The following is a 20,517-nucleotide window of genomic DNA, read 5'->3' as shown; positions in this document are numbered from 1 at the left end:
GTGGTTTATAAGTTTTCCTACCTACCTGCTTTTCAATTTAGAAAAATTCACATCTGAAATGGAAAATCCAGAATTACTAGAACTTCAATTCTTTATAACCAGTATATGCATATATATACATATATTTTTTAAGTTTAAGCAGGAGTTTATTTTAGTTTAACAAGGTTAAAGTAAGGAAAAAGAAATATTTCCTGCAGTGGGAGTTAAAAACTCCTTCCTATATGAATATCTTTATTGATTGACTGATTGATTACCCATCCTGGGGCTTGAACTCAGGGTCTGAGCACTGTCCCTGGCTTCTTTTTGCTCAAGGCTACCACTCTACCACTCGAGCCACAGTGCCACTCTGGCTTTTTTCTATGTAAGTGGTGCTGAGGAATCAAACCCAGGGCTTCATGCATACGAGGACAGCAGAGCACTCTACCACTAGGCCATATTCCCAGCCCCAAGAACCTTTATTTTTTATTTTATTTCATTTGTTTATTTTTATCAGCTCTGAGGCTTGAACTCAGGGCCTGGGCCCTGTCCCTGAGTCTCTGTGTACCCAAGGCTAGCCTTCTAACAATTGAGAGCCACAGCACTACTTCCAGTTTTTGAGTGGTTTATTGGAGATAAGAGTCTCACAGGGACTTTTCTGCCCAGTCTGGCTTGAACTGCGATCCTCAGATCTCAGCCTCCTAAGTAGCTAGGATTACAAGCATGAGCCACCGGCAACCAGCTGTAAGTATCTTTAAACTTCTATAATTGTTCCCCAGACTTTTATTGAAAATGGTTTTTATTCAGTATTCAGAGATATATTTCAATTTTTTTTAACTTATCGGTAGCTACACAGTGATAGAAAATAGTGGGGTAAGAGATATCAGTAACTGCATGGAAGTAATCTCTCATAAAGGTAATAGATTCTCCTTTATGTCAATATAAAAAAAAAGCAGTTGAAGATGCACTCTCTTAACACATAGGATTTGTTCTTAACAGGTTTTCTTTTCTTGTTTAAAATGTTTATATAGCCTATGCTGGTGTCTAAAACTGATAATTCTAACTACTCAGGAGTCTGCCATCTGAAGATTGTGGTTCATAGCCAGCCCAGGCAGGAAAGTCCATGAGTCTCTTTATCTCCAATTAACAGCAAAAGAAGTCGGAAGTGGAAGTATAGCTCAAGTGGTACTGTACCAATCAATCTTCAATGAAAAAGCTAAGGAACAGCACCCAGGCCCTGAGTTCAAGCCCCAGTACTGACACAAAATAAAATAAAATGCTCACATGTATGATGTAGTCTTATGAGTAACTTCTCTCATTACATATAGTAATGTCTTTAGGAGGGCATACTATTTATCAAGTTTATGTCTGGGAGAATAGCTCAGTGGTAGAACATGTACTTTTAAAAAAATAAGCACTGGCTGAATGTAGCTTAGAGGTTAGAGTGCTTGCCTAGCATCCATGAAACCCTGGGTTCGATTCCTCAGCACCACATAAACAGATAAAACCAGAAGTGGTGCTAGCCTTGAGCAAAAAGAAGCCAGGGACAGTGCTCAGGCCCTGAGTCCAAGCCCCAGAACTGGCAAAAAGAAAAGGGGGGGGGGCGGGCGGGGGGCAAAAGCAAGCTCTTAGTTCAAACCCCAGTGAAGGAAGGAAGGAAGGAAGGAAGGAAGGAAGGAAGGAAGGAAGGAAGGAAGGAAGGAAGGAAGGAAGGAAGGAAGGAAGGAAGGAAGGAAGGAAGGAAGGAAGGAAGGAAGGAAGGAAGGAAGGAAGGAAGGAAGGAAGGAAGGAAGGAAGGAAGGAAGGAAGGAAGGAAGGAACTGGTAATGAAGAAGTCTCTAATTTTTAGTTTAATTGTAGTGTTTGAAGTGCTTACTATAAAAGAGGTTTGATTAAGTTGCCTAAATAATTGAAAATAAATTTGATACTACTACCTATACAGAGAAGAGATGCAGAAGAAATGCAAATTTAAATTGTTCCTTCTGAATAAGATTGAATTTTCAGCTGGTTAGTTGTATTAAGTTCTACCCTTGTAAGCTCCTATTTCATACAACTAAGTCCACCAAAGGCTCCCTAATGGAGATTCAGGTCCATCTCTCTTTCAGAGTAAAAAGTGCTTTTAAGTATAGAAAGTTTGTCATCAACCCCTGCTGACTTGCTTATAGAATTTAGAATTACATTCGTTATCTTATTCACACAAAGCATTTATTCGTACAACCATGACTATTGCTCCCATGATTCTTCTAAGCCCTGAATTTTCTTCACCCACCCATTTCTTTTTATTTCAATAAAGCATTGAAAGCATCTTTCAATTGTTTCTGCTCAGTAATCTTCCTAATGTTGACTACTGAAATTTCCCTGTTCCTGTCTCTTTGCTTAGCAACTTTTGCTGTTCTATGTTGGGTCAGGATTTTACTTCCTATACTATTTATGCACAGTTGCCCTGCTGTTATAGAGACTAATGCTTTGTATCAACTATTTGTCTTCCAACTGTAAAATTTCTTAACATAAGACTTCCTGAAAAATAAGTAAATAAATAAACAATTAAGAAAAGGCTTTCTGGTCCTGGTGATTGTTTGCATGAACATCCCTGAATATACTACATTTGGATATTTGACTTTAGATTGCTGGCTACCAAATGAAATTAGATAACTAGCTTTGGAATTAATGTCCAGTTTCAATTTGGTAGATGTTAGTAATAGGAAGAATAGATCTGGTGATATAACTCCATGCTGGAACACTTGGCTAGCATTGCAGATCCCTGGATTCAGTCCCCAGCAGCACGGTGGTGGTGGTAATGGTGGTGGTAATGGTGGTGGTAATGATGATGAAGAAGAAAAAACTGATTGAATATTATATATGCCTGATGTTTGATGTTTTATGAAATGTCTTGTTCAAGTTAAGTTTAATAATTTCTGATAATCCAGTGTAATGTTGATATATCCTGCAGTTCTTTTTGAGAATTACAAGATATTATAACATACTATTTGTAGCTTAATTCATTCCCACCTGAGAGCATTTCTTATGGGTTGTTTCTTTTTAGTTTCCTGTATATAGCAGATTTTCACTTTTTTTCTTATACTTCCAGTCCCCAAGTTTTTGTTGCAGCGGATATTTCCTTAGTGTTAACAGTTCATTCTAGGACCTTATTATTTTTAAAGTAAATATGTGATATGTGGGTGGGTCTTATGAAAACTAAAACCAATCATTTCTTTAGCATAAAGACAAATGTAGACAAATATCCAGACAAGACAAGATAATCGTGAGGATAGGTGGAGATGCTGATTATATTTCATGGGAAATGTGACCTTTTAAGGTTACTATGTTGAATTAAAATGTCAAACACGAAGTTGTTAATGGGTGGATAATATTGACTTAGTTTAAATAAATGTTCAAATTGAAAGGATGAAAAGTCTGAGTCAACAAAGTAAAATGTGACCAGGTTATATTAGCCAAACGAGTTTGCTAGGAGTGACTGAAATCATCAGGCTGAGCTCTTTACATCATTACTTCCTCAATCATGACTCTACTTTGGTAGCTGTAATGTTTGTCCAACATTTTGCAGTTCAATTGAACCTATTAAAGTAATTAAAATTATTACAAAGGCTTAATGATTTAATGCAGATTCATTTACTGTTTTAAACAGCATAAGAATGAGTAGTCCTTAAAAATTACCTTTGGGATTTATAGAACCATCAGTTTTTTTAAACAGTATACTCAAATTTCTATAGGACAATATAATCTAGACAGTTAAGTGTTTAATATTTGCTAAATTGTTCATATTTTCCATATCTACATATTGTCTACTATTTAATGTTTTAACATTGAGAAAGGAATATTCGTGCTAAAAATAACTCTGGGGTACTATGTAGTGAACAAAATCATGTAGGTACTCCAAGCTAATTCTGTGATTTCCTTGTTGGAATTTATTTCTATTCAAAGCACCCCAGAATGTACCAAAAAGGCAAAAACAGTGACTTAATCTTGACAGAACAAATTACATTAAAGGTCAGTGTCACATTCTAAGTGACTTACCCAGAATTTGTTTTAGTGATGTGGTCTATGTGCGTCATATAGGTTAACATACAGATTTAGTATTGATTTTATGGAGTTTGTGTATATACACTTGTACTTATAGGACCACTTGCCAAAAGTAGTACAGAGTTCTTTTCATATCAGTTAGATGTTGAATGAATACATTTTGATCACCCACATTATCTCTCTATAATCAAAAAGGCAGATAGTGATAAGTATTGATAAGAATGTGGAGAAAAGAAAAAGAAGATGGAAACTGGAGGCAAGAGTCTCAAATTTGCTGCTTGGGCTGGCTTTGAATTGCAATCCTTAGATCTCAGTCTCTTGAATAGCTAAGATTGCAGGCATGAGCACTCAACCAGCCAGGTCTCTCTTCTTTATGTTTCCATTGAACCTAGATTATGCTATTGATGCACTTCCTCTATTGAGTTTTCATGTATTTTGCTTATCTTCCTCAGAAAATTAAGTTATTTACGAAGACAAAAGCAAACTTTTGTGTAAAATATGCTTGTTATGCTCATAATGAATAGCTAAATAAATTGTTAAATAAGTGAACTTCACAATGTATCTAATATTGTAATTGGGTTCATTAAGAGCTCCCTGAAAAGATCTAATTTATCCAAGTTTTGCTTTCTGTTAGAACACAATCAACATGAAGTATTTTCAAGTGGGAATGTTATTACTAGTTAAACTTATGGAATAATGACCATGTTCTTTATCTTATTATAATCTGTTATTTTTGCTTCTGTGTTTAACTATGCAGTTTATACATTAAGTTTTCTTGTACTCCAAACATATATTTACTAACTTAAAAATAATTTGCACTTCAGTCTGTATATTTTGTAGCATTTTTCCATATTTGACATTATTTAGACAAATTGAAAATAAGAAGCCTGAAAACAAGGCTGCAAATTTTAAAAAGCCTCTGAAAAATAGAAATTAAATCATTTTAGGTATAATCACTAGAACTTGCTGTATTATTATTTTGGTGTCTTATAAAAAGAATAGTAATAATAATAGATAGGCAGCAGTTGTTTTTGTATAAAATGAACTTATGGTTAGAATGAGAAAGTTAATTGGTATGCCATAGTCTCTGGACTTGTCTGTTGTCATACATATGCCTATCAAGTTACTTATAAAAGCTTTCCTGAATAAATATAAATGGTTAATTATAATATGAAGGTATGGAAAAGATTTATGTTAATATAAATCATCAAGACTACTTCCCTTAGAAACATATAGCCATTCTGTTTTCTTCAGGTTCAGAGAACTACAAATTAGTACAGAAACTAAAGTAGCAGAATTTCTCCATCAGAGTAAATTAAAGTCTTTTGAAAGTGAACGTATTCAACTTTTGCAAGAGGAAACTGCAAGAAATCTCACACAGTGTCAGTTGGAATGTGAAAAATATCAGAAAAAGTTGGAGGTATTTGTTCATATTTTTCTTTTGACAGTATAATATGTACAAAGTTTATATAGATATGTTTCACAAAAAAAAATAATACATACCAAAGCCTAGGAGATTCTCACCTCCAGTTAACCAACAAAACAATGTCAGAAGTGGCAGTATGGGCTCAAGTAGTCGAGTACCAGCCTTGAGCAGAAAAATAAGACCTCAAGACCCAGAGTTCAAGTCACAGTACCACCACACACATGCCATAAAATGGAGAAAACATTGAAAAATTTGCCATAAGAGATACATTTTATTTCTTTAGTAGTCATCTCAATTGAGCTATTTCTCTTAATATTTAAATAGTTAAAAAAGAAAAGGCCTAAATTTTTTTGTACTATGGTTTTTTTTAAATTCTGTGAACTTATTTAATTCTTAAATCCGTCAGCCTTTCTATTCCCTTTATTATTCCCTATTAGGTTTTAACTAAAGAATTTTATAGTCTACAAGCTTCTTCTGAAAAACGCATTATTGAGCTTCAAGCACAGAACTCTGAACATGAGGCAAGGCTAGACATTTATGAGAAACTGGAAAAAGAACTTGATGAAATAATAATGCAAACTGCAGAAAGTAAGTGTGTCTGTGTCCGTCTACCTGCCCACCTCCTTCCCCCCTGCCGCCCCAGTCCTGTTCCTTTCAGCTGCCTGCTGCCTCCTGACCCCTTGATATGCACATGCAGCCTTTCTTCTGACAATGGAAGAAACCTGGCATCATTTCTAAAGCCAAGTTGGTATATCATCCCTTGAAATATAACTGATGACCATTTTAAAACAATATTCTGTATTTCAAATATTAGTTCATGTACGTTTGCAGTAGTTGGAATCAAAAGAAAATGAAGTTAGACATAACTTATATCTATATTTAGTTCACTCATTCTATAGTTATTAAATATTCACAAATCTCAATTACTAGGGATATGGAGTTAACGCAAAAAAAAAAAAAAACAACAACACACAAATTTTTGCCTTATGGGGATTCATAGTCTGTTCTACTGGGAGAAACAAACATATTAATAAACCATGGAGCTTGATATGTACTAGAAGCAGGTGATATCAAGACTTCGTTGAAACACACATGAGATGGTGCATTAATTACCTCATGACATTTCAGTATGACATTTCAATATGTCTTTAAAGACAAGTTTATTGGACATATTATGTTATAACCTTGCATCTTCCCGTTCTGTTTTTTTCACCCTTTTAATATGCTGCATTGTTGATGTGTCTCTAATTTTAAGGGATATTTTAAATTAATATTTTACTGTTGGATTTACAGTTGTGTTTAAAAAGTAGAAATAATTGGCATTGTATAAAAGGAAGTTTAAACTTTACTTAACTTTGAATCTAGTAAAGCTCCTAATTATTCAGGGCACATTCTCATGCAGGGATTATATTTTGAAAAGGAAGGCTTCATTTCATTTCTGTCATCATCTTTCTTTCCATTTCCATGGTTACTATCTGAAAAATACACTAGATTGCAAATCATCTAGTGTCTTTTCTGGAATCAAAGTAATCTTTATGAAAATAGATTTGATCATACCATATGCCAGCTTTAATGCTTTTCTGTTGTCTTACTAGAACAGCATAAAGTAACAAGCATCATAATGCATGCTATAATCCCTAGTGTTCTAGAGATGGAGGCAGGATTGCAACTTGAGATTATTCTGGGCTATATAGCAAGACCTAGCGTAAATGACTTTTTATAATAAGACACTTATCTTTGTAGTTTTTATAGTTTGCTATTTTCTTTATATATTACAAAAGTTTCATACTCTTATTCTAATAAAGGACAGCTACTGGAAACATACAAATAGCATGATGATTTGTTAGTATTTTCTCCTTATAGGAGAAGGTATTTTTCATGATATGATAAACATTATAGTTGAGCTCCTTTTCAGTGAAATAAGGAAAGAAAGAAATCAAAGATGCAAAGCTAAGGGCAGGGCTATATAGCTAAGCAATAGAGCACTTGGCAAGCATGTGCACATTCTTAGCACAATCCTCAGAACCAAAAAGAAGGAAGAAAGAGACGGGACCTGGACAGGGGCAGCCTGTGGAAGCTGGAAAAGGAAAAGAAACTATTGTCCTCTAGACTATCCAGTCCCAATTAGCCCTGTCAACAGTGACTTTAAACCAGTGCAACTGGGCTTCTGACCTCCAGAACCTATAAGCTAATAAATACATATTGTTTTAAGCTTCAAACCTGGTGCTCTGTTATAGCAGCAATAGGCATTTATTTTTTATTTATTTTTGGCCAGTCCTGGGCCTTGGACTCAGGGCCTGAGCACTGTCCCTGGCTTCCTTTTGCTCAAGGCTAGCACTCTGCCACTTGAGCCACAGCGCCACTTCTGGCCATTTTCTGTATATGTGGTGCTGGGGAATCGAACCCAGGTCCTCATGAATACGAGGCAAGCTCTCTTGCCACTAGGCCATATCCCCAGCCCCAGCAATAGGCATTTAATAAACCAGGAACTCACATAACTCAATAAGAAAAAGAGAATAATGGAGGGAGGTTTGAAAAAACACCTCACAAATAAAGGTATATGACTAACTAATAAGCAAAATAAAAATACTTCACTTATTTATGAGGGAAATTCAGACCAAATCCCAGCAAGATACCATTATACACCCACCAGAATGGCTTAACTATAAAATGTTGGTTAGACTATGGAATGATTGACAGATTTTATTAAAATAACCAACCTATTCAGTGACTGAGCAGTTCCATCCTATATATAAAGAAGTGAAGAATATGTATTTAAAAAAAAAAACATTTCTAGTAGTAGCTTTTTTCACAGTAGTAGAAAATTGATAACAAATCAGGTGTCTCTCACAGGAAAATTGTTAAACCATGAGATACTCATGCAATAAAACACTACTCATGAAAAAAGACTAAACTAATTGATTTGTTCAATAACATAGAGGAATCTAAAAATTATTATATTAGCCTAAGAAGACTTTGCTTCTTGGAAAGAAAACATAATGTATATAAAGTTATAGAAAAGATATACGAGTGGCTGGGAATATGGCCTAGTGGTAAAGTGCTTGTCTCGTATACACGAAGCCCTGGGTTCGATTCCTCAGCACCACATATATAGAAAAAGCCAGAAGTGTCCCTGTGGCTCAAGTGGCTGAGTGCTAGCCTTGAGCAAAAAGAAGCCAGGGACAGTGCTCAGGCCCGAGTCCAAGCCCCAGGACTGGCAAATAAAAAATAAAAAAAAAAACCCAAACAAGAAAAGATATAATGATCTACAGTGAAAAAAAATTATAATGGCAGTCTTTATGGTTTGTTGTCTCTAAAAGTTAATTCCAAAATACACACGAAGGACTTTCTGGCTTTTTGACTAACCTGTGTATCCTGATATAATATGTGTTGCACAAATGTATAATTCAGAATTTACACATTTCAAAAATCATCGAATGATAGATTTATACCTTTCACAATATGTAAATATTTTGAAAAAACTTGCTGAATATTGAATTATAACAGAATATTGCATATTGAACTGTTGGGAGTAAAGTGTGCAACTCACTTTGAAATTTATCAAAACATAAGAAACACTTAATGAAAATTCTTCTTGGGCTGGGAATGTGGCTTAGTGGTAGAGTGCTTGCTTAGCATGCATGAAGCCCTGGGTTCAGTTCCTCAATACCACATAAACAGAAAAAGTGGAAGTGGCGCTGTGGCTCAAGTGGTAGAGTGCTAGCCTTGAACAGAAGAAGCTCAGGGATAGTGCCCAGGCCCTGATTTCAAGCCCCAGGACTGGCCAAAAAAAGAAAAGAAAACTCTTCTTGTATCACTTGACTTTCTTCTCTGTCACTTTGAGGTCTTTTTTTTCCCCCTAAGTCTACCACTGTTTAACTACTTCCTACTTAATTACTTAGCTACTACTTTTGATATGTCCCCAGGGTTCTTGTCTCTTATCCCTTTCAGTTCTCACCCACCTACTTCCTGATTCATTTCCCAAGTTTGTCAACTACCTTTAAATTACTGATTTCCATAGTTTTATGTGGAGCTCCTATGGTCATTGAAGATTTAACATTATTTTCATTTATTCTGTGAGTTCTACTCCGAGCCCTACTAATTTGACTATATTCTTAGTCTTTTAATACTACTAACATTTTATATGATCATTCAAAACTAGTTTTTATCAACTTTGATTCCTCCCATTTTGTCTCTACAGTGTCATGTAGGACCCAGGTTCTTTTCTACATTGCTATTTGTCTGTTTTGCAACTAGAATGTTGTTACAACTTCTTAGGAAGGCTCTCTGTGACTAAACTTAAGTCATTCTCTAACTTCTGTTGGAATTTTTTCTGTAATATCACATCAGAAAAAAACCATTGGTTATGCCCCTTCTTACATTAATTGCTTGTTGACCTTATAATTAAATCCAACTCCTTAGCATAGCTTTCCAGTGGCAATGTTTCTCACAGTAAAACTTCACATGCTTCCTAAGATTTTGCCTGTATAACAAATGCAGTTTTGTATTGAGCCTTCTCTCTGACTGCTCTTAGTAGGGGAAATAGTGGCACTCAGTTATAAATTATACCTAAGGGACTCTAATTATACCTTAGGAGCTCTGTACCCCTCCAAGACATGCTGTTCAGACCCCTTCAGTAGGTCCTATGTATAATGCCCTCTGTAATTAAATCCCTACTGGAATAGTTATCTCATGAGTTATTGATCCATTAATTCATGAATTATTAAATCCAAATTTAGCATGTTCATCAGTTAGATGATCAATTTAGCTGATTTGAGCCAAATATTTACCTCTTTCTCTTCTAAATAAAAAGTTATTTAAGAGAGACAAGATTAAGCTACGTATCTGAGTGCTAGCTCTAGTTCTGGTAGAATGGAATTGGAGATCATCCTGGATCTAGAATTCCCTGATAATAGTATTGGTAATGATGAATATCCTCTCTTTCACATGTCCTTTCCTGCTAATAATCTTCCAAAAAGATGATCCTAGTTAACCGTGGAAAAGAGAGGACAAAATTAGGGGGAAACATTGAAAAAAATTTAAATCTTTACTATAGAAGGATCAAACAGCAATTATGTATATAATACTCTAATGGACATGCTAATTGTCCAATCTTTTAAATATAAAATACTGAATGGGTTTTATTCACTTTTAACATTAAAACAAAGACTGCTGAGAGATGAAATTTTGTAGCTCATTATGTTAATTCAAACTAGTAAAACTTTAGTTTTTATTGTTGTAGGGAGCAGAGCTGATTCCATCTTGGTTAGGGAAACATGGTAGGAAATGTTGGGGGCAGTAGATTAGGTCAACCTGACCCCAAAATTCTGTTTCTGTAAATGGCTTGCTTAACTTGTTTATTGCTTGTCCTACCCACTGCGTCAACTTCCTACATTTGTGCCACAATTGCTCATTTGTTGTTTGCTCTACACCCTGTGTCAAGCCCCTACATCTGCGCTACGCTTTTACCTTTATAAACCCCAGTTTGAGGACTGCTCAGGGGCACAGTGGCAGCTCCCGAGTCTGTGCTGTGTCCCTGGCCAGTCAGCTCGCTTTTCACAGGTGTAGTTTCAGCTCTGGAGTCTGTACTACGTCCCTGGTGGGGCAGTTTGCTTTTTGCTTCCCCAATAAACCTATCTTTTTGTTTGAGTCTGTCTCTGAGTGGTAGACTCTTGGGGGTACATGGAACCTCCCCCCACCTAATATTTATGACCTTGAGTATAAATGTTTCAACCCCAATTTGCAGAACAGTGTCATTGCATTGTGTTTAGCCATAATATGTTAATCTTTTAGTTAAATTTTCTTTTAGGGAGTGTTATTATAATAACAGAATTCAAAAGTCAGTTATTTTCCCTGAACTTTTTTATAGTTAAAACATTAAGTCCAGCTGGACACCAGGGGCTCATGCCTATAATCCTAGCTACTCAGGATATGAGGATTGCTGTTGAAAGCCACCTCTGGCAGGAAAGTCCATGAGACTCTTATCTCCAATTAACCATCAAAAAACTGGATATGGGTGTAACAAATATGACAAGAAATGCGAAAAAGAAGAAAAAAGATACTTGTATGAACTGTTTTGCATAATATGTTTTATGTTTTATACATACAGAGAATATAAAGGGAAAAAATGTAAACCAAACAACTGATGTTACCAGGAAGATCTCAAAGTATTACTTCCCAGGATGTTGAAACTAATCATTTTAAATTTGAACATATTTATTTCTATCAATTAAAGCTTATTTTAAAAAATAGACTACTTTGAAAGTATATGATTTCATTCTTGCAAGTCAAAATATGTGTTTTTTGCTGATGAAACAATAAGTATTTTCCAATCAAAAAGTCATTTCTAGCTGAGTTCTAGCTAATACCTATACTCTCAGCTACTCAGGATGTGGAGACCAAGAGAGTCATAGTTCAAGGCCAGCTGAGTGAAAAAGTTAGTAGCCCCCATCACAAGAAAAACGATGGTTGTGGCAGTATATCCCAGGGGGTACACAGTAGCCATTAATAGGAAGAGTTATCAAAGGTCAGCTTGGCACAAAGCATGAGAATCTAATTTAAAAAAAAGAAAAGCTAAAGCAGAAAAGAGCAAGGAAACATGAGTCAAATGGAACAGCCTCTCAGTTTAAGCCTTTCTACTAAAAATAAAATAAGTCATTTCTTTCATAAGAAATTAATTGATATCATCATTCATAATATTTAGAAAATAAATTTTATGTTAAAACCCTTTGAATCCAAAGCACATCTGTGATGTTATACTTTATAATAAGTTTAACATGCCACATAATACAGTCCCTTAATAGCTTCTAAAAGTAAAAATTTTAATTAAAAAATAATATCACCCTCTAGTGGCTTATACCTCTAATCATAACTATTCAAGAGGCTGAGAACTGGAGGATCCTGGTTGATCTAATTTGAGCAGAAGACTCTGCAAGATGTCATCTTCAATTACCTAGCAAAATGTTGGGTTAGAGACATTCCTCAAGTAGAGCACCAAGCTATGAGCAAGAAAGCTGAACCCTACTCCCAGCACACAGAGATACGCACAGACACACACAAACACACACAGAGCAGAGCTGAAAGCATGGCTCATGTAGTAGATGCCAGCCAACTGGACAATCCAAGCAAGTTCAAACTAAGTTCAAATCCTGATACCACACAAAGGAAGGAAAGAAGGAAGGAAGGAAGGAAGGAAGGGAAGGAGGGAGGAGACTTCTTAAGTATGCTTTAAGCTTTTACTTATTTCTGCCATATTTTTCATGGGAAAAAAAGTTATTTCACATCATATATTTTAATATTTTTTAGTTGAAAATGAAGAAGAGGCTGAAAGAATTCTTTATGCCTATGGCTATGGTGCTAATGTTCCCACAACAGCTAAAAGACGACTAAAGCAAAGGTAAAATCAATATCTATTTTACATACCTAATGAAGTTAAATGTAATTAAATACCACATTTTGATAATGTGCTGAGTTGCTTGGCAAAGTTACTTTAGTCTTCGTATGCATAAATATTAAGTTGCTTACAAAATACAAGTTATGCATTTCATGTCTGAAATGGTGTTTTTTAATGGTAGAAAGAGGTATACATTAAAATTTTCATAAATTTAGATTCAGTGATAAAGATGCCATTTGATTTCATTTTCAGATTTATTTCAGATGAATATAAATGTTAATAAGCCACACTTTTTTCTCTTCTTTTTTTTTTGTTTTTGTTGCCAGTCCTGGGGCTTGGACTAAGGGCCTGAGCACTGTCCCTGGCTTCTTTTTGCTCAAAGCTAGCACTCTACCACTTGAACCACAGTGCCACTTCTGGCTTTTTCTGTATATGTGGTGCTGAGGAATCAAACCCACGGCTTCATGTATATGAGGCGAGCACTTTACCACTAGGCCATATTCTCAGCCCTCTCTTCTTTTTTACTTCTTACATTCTTTAAAGTATACCAGAGAGAGAGGGGGGGAGAGAGAGAGAGAGAGAGAGAGAGAGAGAGAGAGAGAGAGAGAGAGAGAGAGAGAGAGAGAGAGAGAGAGAGAGATGCACCTAATAGAGGTAACATATATCTTGTGTTTAAAATAAAAGATTGGTAGAATGTGGTGACATACTTGTAACCCCAGAACTAGGGAGGCTGACACAGGAGAATAGAAAGTTTGAGATTGCATGAGATTAACACAGTCTAGGCCTGTTTCTAGGAAGAATAGTTTTAGCTTACCTCTGATAACTTTGCAGAAACTTTCAAGTGATGGCTCAGAGATAAAATATATTTAAGCCTGTCTAATTAGCATAGGATCTCCAACTAATAAGAGGATGCTTAGAAACTATGTCTCTTACAGATTAAGCTAAATAACTACCTAAATGCTAAGGATAGAAAGGACCAGTTTTTAACTAGATTGTTTAATTCTGCCTGAAGATCAGCTATTTCTTAATTGTGCGTGGCCACTATGACTGACCCAGGATGTTTTGTAACTTTTTAAGTATATCTCTGTTTTGGCATCAAATGTTGAGTAGGAAAAACGGAAACCAGCTTCATGGCTAAGAGACCTCTATCAGTGGGAAATGGTAGATAAAATTCTAAAAATTGAAATCTAATTTAAAAAATTCCATTATGTTATCATTTTAACATCTGAACCGTTTGGAAAGAATTCTTGTAAAGCTGGGCACCAATGACTCACACCTGTAATCCTAGCTACTCAGGAGGCTGATAGCTGAGAATCATGGTTCAGAGCCAGCCCTGTCAGGAAAGTTCATTTGTATCCAATTAACTATCCAAAAAGCCAGAAGTGGATCTGTGATAAAGCCCTATCCTTGAGCACAAAAGCTCAGGAACAGAGCTTATTAGTACCAGCATAAAAATCAATCAATCAATAAATAGAATCCTCCTGTGGAGAATTTTGCTATTATATACTTGTTTTCTTTTTTACCCCAAAGTTGTGTTCCTCCAACATGGAAAGGCACTGTTGTTACTATACCTTAATTGTTCTTAAGGAATTCCAAAAAAACAAAACTTGGTTTCTCGATATCCAAAGACTTAAAGAGCCACAACTGATTCATAATCCAAATAATCTTAAATGTCCAAATATTTCTGAAGATTCTATCATTGAGCTAGCTAGCTATGTGCCTTGAACAAGTGCCTAATGGGTGTGCTATTAATACCCCTGCCAGCTGTGCCAGGCATTCTTCTCATGGTGAGCCAGAGGGTTATTTTGAGGAAGTGCTTCTCAGGTCATCTAAACTGAGGGAAGGGAACGTAAGTCTAGCCAGCCAAAGAGGACATTTAAGCATGCCTACACCCATTCATTCAATAGCTTTATTGAGTGCCTACTATATGCATATAATTGACACAAGAATCCAATTTAGTGCCTGATGCATTTCTAAAGTATGAGATGTCCACATTTGATTTCTTAAGAGATATTTGTTTGTAAAGAACGCAGTGGCTTTTTGTTCTCTTTAATTTATTTAAAGACAAAAGCAATATAGACTTTGGGAAAATCTGTACTGAGTCTTTCACATTCGAAATTAAAGCAAGGCAAATTCAACATGAATTATAAAATGACTCAAAAAAATAAGCGAAGGATTTTTCACAGGGACGTTTTTATTACTTATATGAAAATAAATTTAACTGGAACTTAAACTGGATTTTAAATTCCATATGTACAACAACCTGAATTAAATATTTTAAAGTATAACCAGGCACCAGTGGCTCACGCCTGTAATCCTAGCTACTAAGGAGGCTAAGCTCTGAAGATCATAGTCCTTAGCCAGCCAGAGCGGTAAAGTCCCTTGAGACTCTTATCTCCAGTTAACCTCTCAAAAACTGGAAGTGGCCCTGTGTCTCAAAGTAGTAGAGCACTAGCCTTGAGCACAAAGAGGCTCAGGGACAAGCCCCCAGTTCAAGGCCCATAACCAACAAAATAAATAAATAATTTAAAACAATAATTGGAGGAAAGTTTCTTTTTTTAATAATTATTTATTGTCAAAGTGATGTACAGAGGGGTTACAGTTTCATATGTAAGGCAGTGGGTACATTTCTTGTACAATTTGTTACCTGCTCCCTCATTTCCCCCTCCCCCCTGAAGGAAAGTTTCTGATATAAATGATGTTTAATTAGGGAAATTACTAGTAAGCCCACCATTCAAAATAACCATTCAGGAAATGGCACTGTGGCTCAAGTTGAAGAGTGTTAGCCTTGAGCTGAAGAGCTCTGGCCCAGAGTTAACACCACCCCACCCCCCACCTCACTATTCTATCATGAATATTGTTCAAAAAGATCATTTTTGTTCTTGTTTGGGGGAGGGGGGTTGTGTGTATGTGTGCCAGTCTGGGGCTTGAACTCAGGGCCTAGGCTCTCTCCCTGACTCTCTTTTTACCCAAGGCTAGCAACTGTACTACTTGAGCCACAGCTCCACTTCTGGCCATTTTCTATATATGTGGTACTGAGGAATTGAACCTAGGGCTTTCTGTATAGGAGGCAAGCACTCTTGCCACTTAGGCCATATTCCCAGCCCCGGGATCTCCATTTCTTGAGTAGCTAGGATTACAGAGCCACCAGCACCTGGCAAAAAAAGATCATTCTAAAGTCAAAACTTTATTTTTTAGGACTTCTATTTTTGAGCCAATGTTGATATTAAATTGGATAGACAAAGAAAACTTTTATTGGTTATCTTTTTAAAATTTTTTTGCCAGTCCTGGAGCTTGGGACAAAGGGTCTGAGCACTGTCCCTGGTTTCTTTTTGCTCAAGGCTACACTCTACCTCTTCAGCCACAATGCCACTTCTGGCTTTTTCTGTTTATATGGTGCTGAGGAGTCAAACCCAGGGCTTCATGCATACGAGGCAAGCACTCTTACCGCTAACCCACATTCCCAGCCCTTGGTTGGCTTTTTCTATTCAAGGAATATCATGAAACTGAAATGAAAAAATGGACACGAAGGTTATTATATGTACCTGGAATAGAGTAGATATTCAATTAATGCTAGCTGTTTATGTCAAGTAATATGTTGTTGAATTGCATAGTTACTTTAAAGGAAAATCTAGAATTTGGAAACCTCTCACTAAGCAAAACTTGACTATTTAAACAATTTTGAAATACATGAAGCATACCTAGAAAGCCCGTTTTTAGATTTACCATCTTTGGTGTCAGTTTTTAATGCCAGTTTCCTATAAGGTAATAGCACAAAATCTCTTCCCCAAATTTCTCTGAAACATACTATAATTACAAATAAGGTAATCCACCTTTTAAAATTTCATAGAAGTATAAACAGTAGCTGAATATTGTGTTAAACTCTTTCTGGGACATAATTGTTAAAAGGACTTATACAACTAGCGTAGATTAAAACAAAATGGGCTGTTCATGACCTGACTAAACTTGAAAATCTTAAGTAATGTTTTTGTTTCAGTAGTAGCTGTTTTGAAAATAGCGAACAAGATTTTCTGGTTATGTGTTTGGGTTGTGCTGCCACATTAAATGGGTGACACCCAGTTACTAACATGGTCTTAGTGTGTGCCTCTGTTTTGGCTGATGAGAATGCTTGGAGATATTTTTGAAAGATTTTGTTTTGTTTTGTTTTGCCAGTCCTAGAGCTTGGACTCAGGGCCTGAGCACTGTCCCTGGCTTCTTTTTTGCTCAAAGCTATCATTCTGCCACTTGAGCCACAGGGCCATTTCTGGCTTTTTCTGTGTATGTGGTGCTGAGGAATCGAACCCAAGGCTTCATGCATGCAAGGCAAGCACTCTACCAATAAGCCATGTTTCCAGCCCCTGTTTTTGAGAGATTTTAAGCCTTTTTGGAGTGTAAGGTTTGTTGTTTCTACCTAGCTACATGAAAAACTCACTTGGCAAAGTGAACTTCATAGTAACGGAAAAAATTAACCAAGAGAAACTAGCAGTTTGTTTAGTACCTGTAAATTTGTTTTTCTGTTAGTTTTCACATGTATGATTTCTCATTTTTATCCTTGAGGAAGTTATATTTGTCTCATTTGGGTTGATACTGGGAATAGGCCTTTGCAAGGTACTGCCATTCTATTCATGATTATTTTGAAAGTGTGAATCTATTTGAAAAAATAAAGTATCATAATTGCAGAAAATAAACATGAGAACATATCATATAACTACAGAAAATCAATCACTGCATAGTCCCTAGTCATTTCCAATGCAGCTTTCTAAAAACTACTGGCCTATGTGTCCTTTTCTTAATTAAAAAAAAAATCTAATACATCTGATCAAATTGAAAAAAATCAAAAAAACAAATATTTCTAATGTGACTAATTTGTATGCTTCACGTGTACTTCTCTGTCTCAAATTTTGAGAACCATTCTAATATTGAAGGGCTCAGAGCAGAGCACCACTCTTCTAATGTGTTTTGTTTGTTTTTTTGCCAGTCCTGGGGCTTGTACTCAGGGCCTGATTGATGTCCCTGAGCTTCTTTTGCTCAAGGCTAGCACTCTACTCTTGCAAGGCTAGTACTCTACCTCTTGCAAGGCTAGCACTCTACCTCTTGCAAAGCTAGCACTCTACCTCTTGAGCCACAGCACCACTTCCAGCTTTTTCTCTTTATGTGGTACTGAGGAATCAAACCCAAGGCTTCGTTCTAAGCAAGCACTCTACCATTAAGCCACATTCCCAGCCCCTCTTCTCATGTATTTTGATATCATAGACATAATTAAAGCTCCAACATGCCCACATTGGTTAGATTAATATGTATAAGATTGGGGCTGGGGATATAGCCTAGTGGCAAGAGTGCCTGCCTCGGATACACGAGGCCCTAGGTTCGATTCCCCAGCACCACATATACAGAAAACGGCCAGAAGCGGCGCTGTGGCTCAAGTGGCGGAGTGCTAGCCTTGAGCGGGAAGAAGCCAGGGACAGTGCTCAGGCCCTGAGTCCAAGGCCCAGGACTGGCCAAAAAAAAAAATATGTATAAGATTGTATGTAGTAGTGGAAATACTGAATACTATTAATGGAACCAAGAGAAAGAGACATTATTTAGAAGTCAAGAAAAGCTAAGAAGTAATCCTTTGGGGAAATTCATTCTACTAAAAATAAACATTGCTTTCTTGAAAGTTCAATTTTTCACCAGATTAGCCAGTTAGTGCCCATTCTTCACTGTGTCTTTCCTTAACATTTAACACAGTACCATAATATTTTGTTGTTGTTGTTGTTGTTTTTGTCGGTCATGGGGTTTGAACTCTGGGCCTGGGCATTGTCCCTGACCTCATCAGCTCAAGGCTAGAACTCTGCCACTTGAACCACAATGCCACTTCTGGTTTTCTGGTGGTTAATTGGAGAAGAGTCTTACGGCCTTTCCTGCTGGGGATGGCCTCAGTACTCAGCCTCCTAAGTTACAGGTGTGGGCCACCAGCACCCAACTTTCGTAATTTTATTTACCTGTCTTCCTTATAGTCAATCATTAGATCCTCCAAGTACAAATTGTATATTTCTGATACCTTGCTGGCATATGTGTAAGTAAGACTATTTTCAATTCTAGGCCCTACAAAAAAAAATAGTGTATTTTTGCTGCTTATGCACAGTACAGATTTTTTTTTTTTTGGCCAGTCCTGGGGCTTCGACTCAGGGCCTGAGCACCATCCCTGGCTTCTTCCTGCTCAAGGCTAGCACTCTGCCACCAGAGCCACAGCGCCCCTTCTGGCCGTTTTCCATCGAACCGAGAGCTTCATGTGTAGGAGGCAAGCACTCTTGCCACTAGGCCATATTCCCAGCCCCCACAGTACAGATTTTTAATAAATCCTAGCAAAGAAAGAATTCATAAATATCTTAAAATGAATTAAGTATTTTTCTTCTTATTCATAAGAAAATTTGCAGATCTTGGGGTAGGTGGTCCATGCATATAATCTTAGTTATATTAGAAGGCAAAGAATACCAGGATATGGTTTAAGGCCAGCCCTGGACAGTATACTCCAACAGTCTTGATCTATACCAGGCAAAGCTGGATGTGGTAACATGTGACTGTCATCCCAGCTAGGACAGAAAACCCTACAAGTAGGCATCAGAATGAGGCTCAGACATGCACCTAGAGGGAACCAAGACCCACTCCTAAAAATAACCAGAAGAAACACAGCTAGACCTGTGTTCTGGGGCTTAAGCCTATAATCCTAGCTTCTTAGGAAGTTCAGATCTGAGGATTATGGTTTGAAGCCACCCAGGGCAGGAAAGTCTTGGAGACTCTTATCTCCAATTAAGCACCAAAAAAGTCAGAAGTAAAGCTGTGGCTCAAGTAGTAGAGCTCTAGCCTTGAGCAAAAAGGAGACGAGGCAGCTCCTGGCCCTGAGTTCAAGTCCCAGGACTGGCGCACATATACACAGACACACACACAAAACCACAGCTAAAAGTAAGAGGTTGATGGCTCAGGCTTGTTATCCTAGCTACTCAGAGCTTTTTTTTCTTTTCTTTTTTTAGAGATAGTACGTTAACCAGTTAAATAAGTATTTCAAGGCAACTTGGGACCTTAATACTATTTCAGCAATATCTATAAGAAAATGTATTTTATTTCCCTTGCAACTTGCTTAGACATGACTCTAAAGTACAACCCATTTATATTTCGCACAACCAAACAAGAGAAGGTTTATTTTGGTTCACAATTTCAGAGGTTTCAGCTCTTAACCAAGAAATAGCTCCATCTTTTATCGGCTTGTGGCAAAATAGTAAGACAGGAGGATTTGATAGAGGAATGATGTTCACCTCATGGCAGCTCAGACAGGGAAACAAGAGTCCAGAGTCAAGGTATACCCTTAAAAGGCATGGTCACTGGGAGCCTCACCTCCCGTTCAACTACAATGAATGAATGGGTTAATCCGTCAAAGAAGTTAGCACCAATCCAATAGCTTCTCAGTGTAACCACCAAAAGACTAAGCCTTCACCACATGAGCCTTGTGGGGTCTTATATCCATAACACCTTTTTTCTACCTTGACTCCTCACTCAGAACCTCCAATTAATATCTGGGAAATTCATTTAGAAAAAAATAGTTCTTGTAGTAAGGAATAATCACACCAGTGTACAAAGTATCAATTAATGTTGTAAGTCATAGGTGTTTTTCTACTGGTAACTGGTATAACCATGTATTCAG

The 20,517-nt window shown here is 36.7% G+C and overlaps 1 protein-coding gene across 1 annotated transcript in view; it reads left to right on the top strand.

The window, feature by feature from the left end:
* Pibf1 (progesterone immunomodulatory binding factor 1) overlaps positions 1–20,517 on the top strand; it is a 137,872-nt gene that overhangs the window by 65,256 nt on the left and 52,099 nt on the right. Inside the window, exons 11-13 of the mRNA XM_048341252.1 lie at positions 5,272–5,437; positions 5,881–6,031; positions 12,749–12,839. Of these exons, the coding sequence (XP_048197209.1) occupies positions 5,272–5,437; positions 5,881–6,031; positions 12,749–12,839 (408 nt within the window). The remainder of the gene's footprint in view (positions 1–5,271; positions 5,438–5,880; positions 6,032–12,748; positions 12,840–20,517) is intronic.

The sequence above is a fragment of the Perognathus longimembris genome, chromosome 3 (genome assembly GCF_023159225.1).
Source record: "Perognathus longimembris pacificus isolate PPM17 chromosome 3, ASM2315922v1, whole genome shotgun sequence".
Taxonomy (NCBI): domain Eukaryota; kingdom Metazoa; phylum Chordata; class Mammalia; order Rodentia; family Heteromyidae; genus Perognathus; species Perognathus longimembris.
The sequence above is the reverse complement of the archived record's forward strand: the minus strand, read 5'-3'. Positions and strand labels throughout refer to the sequence as shown.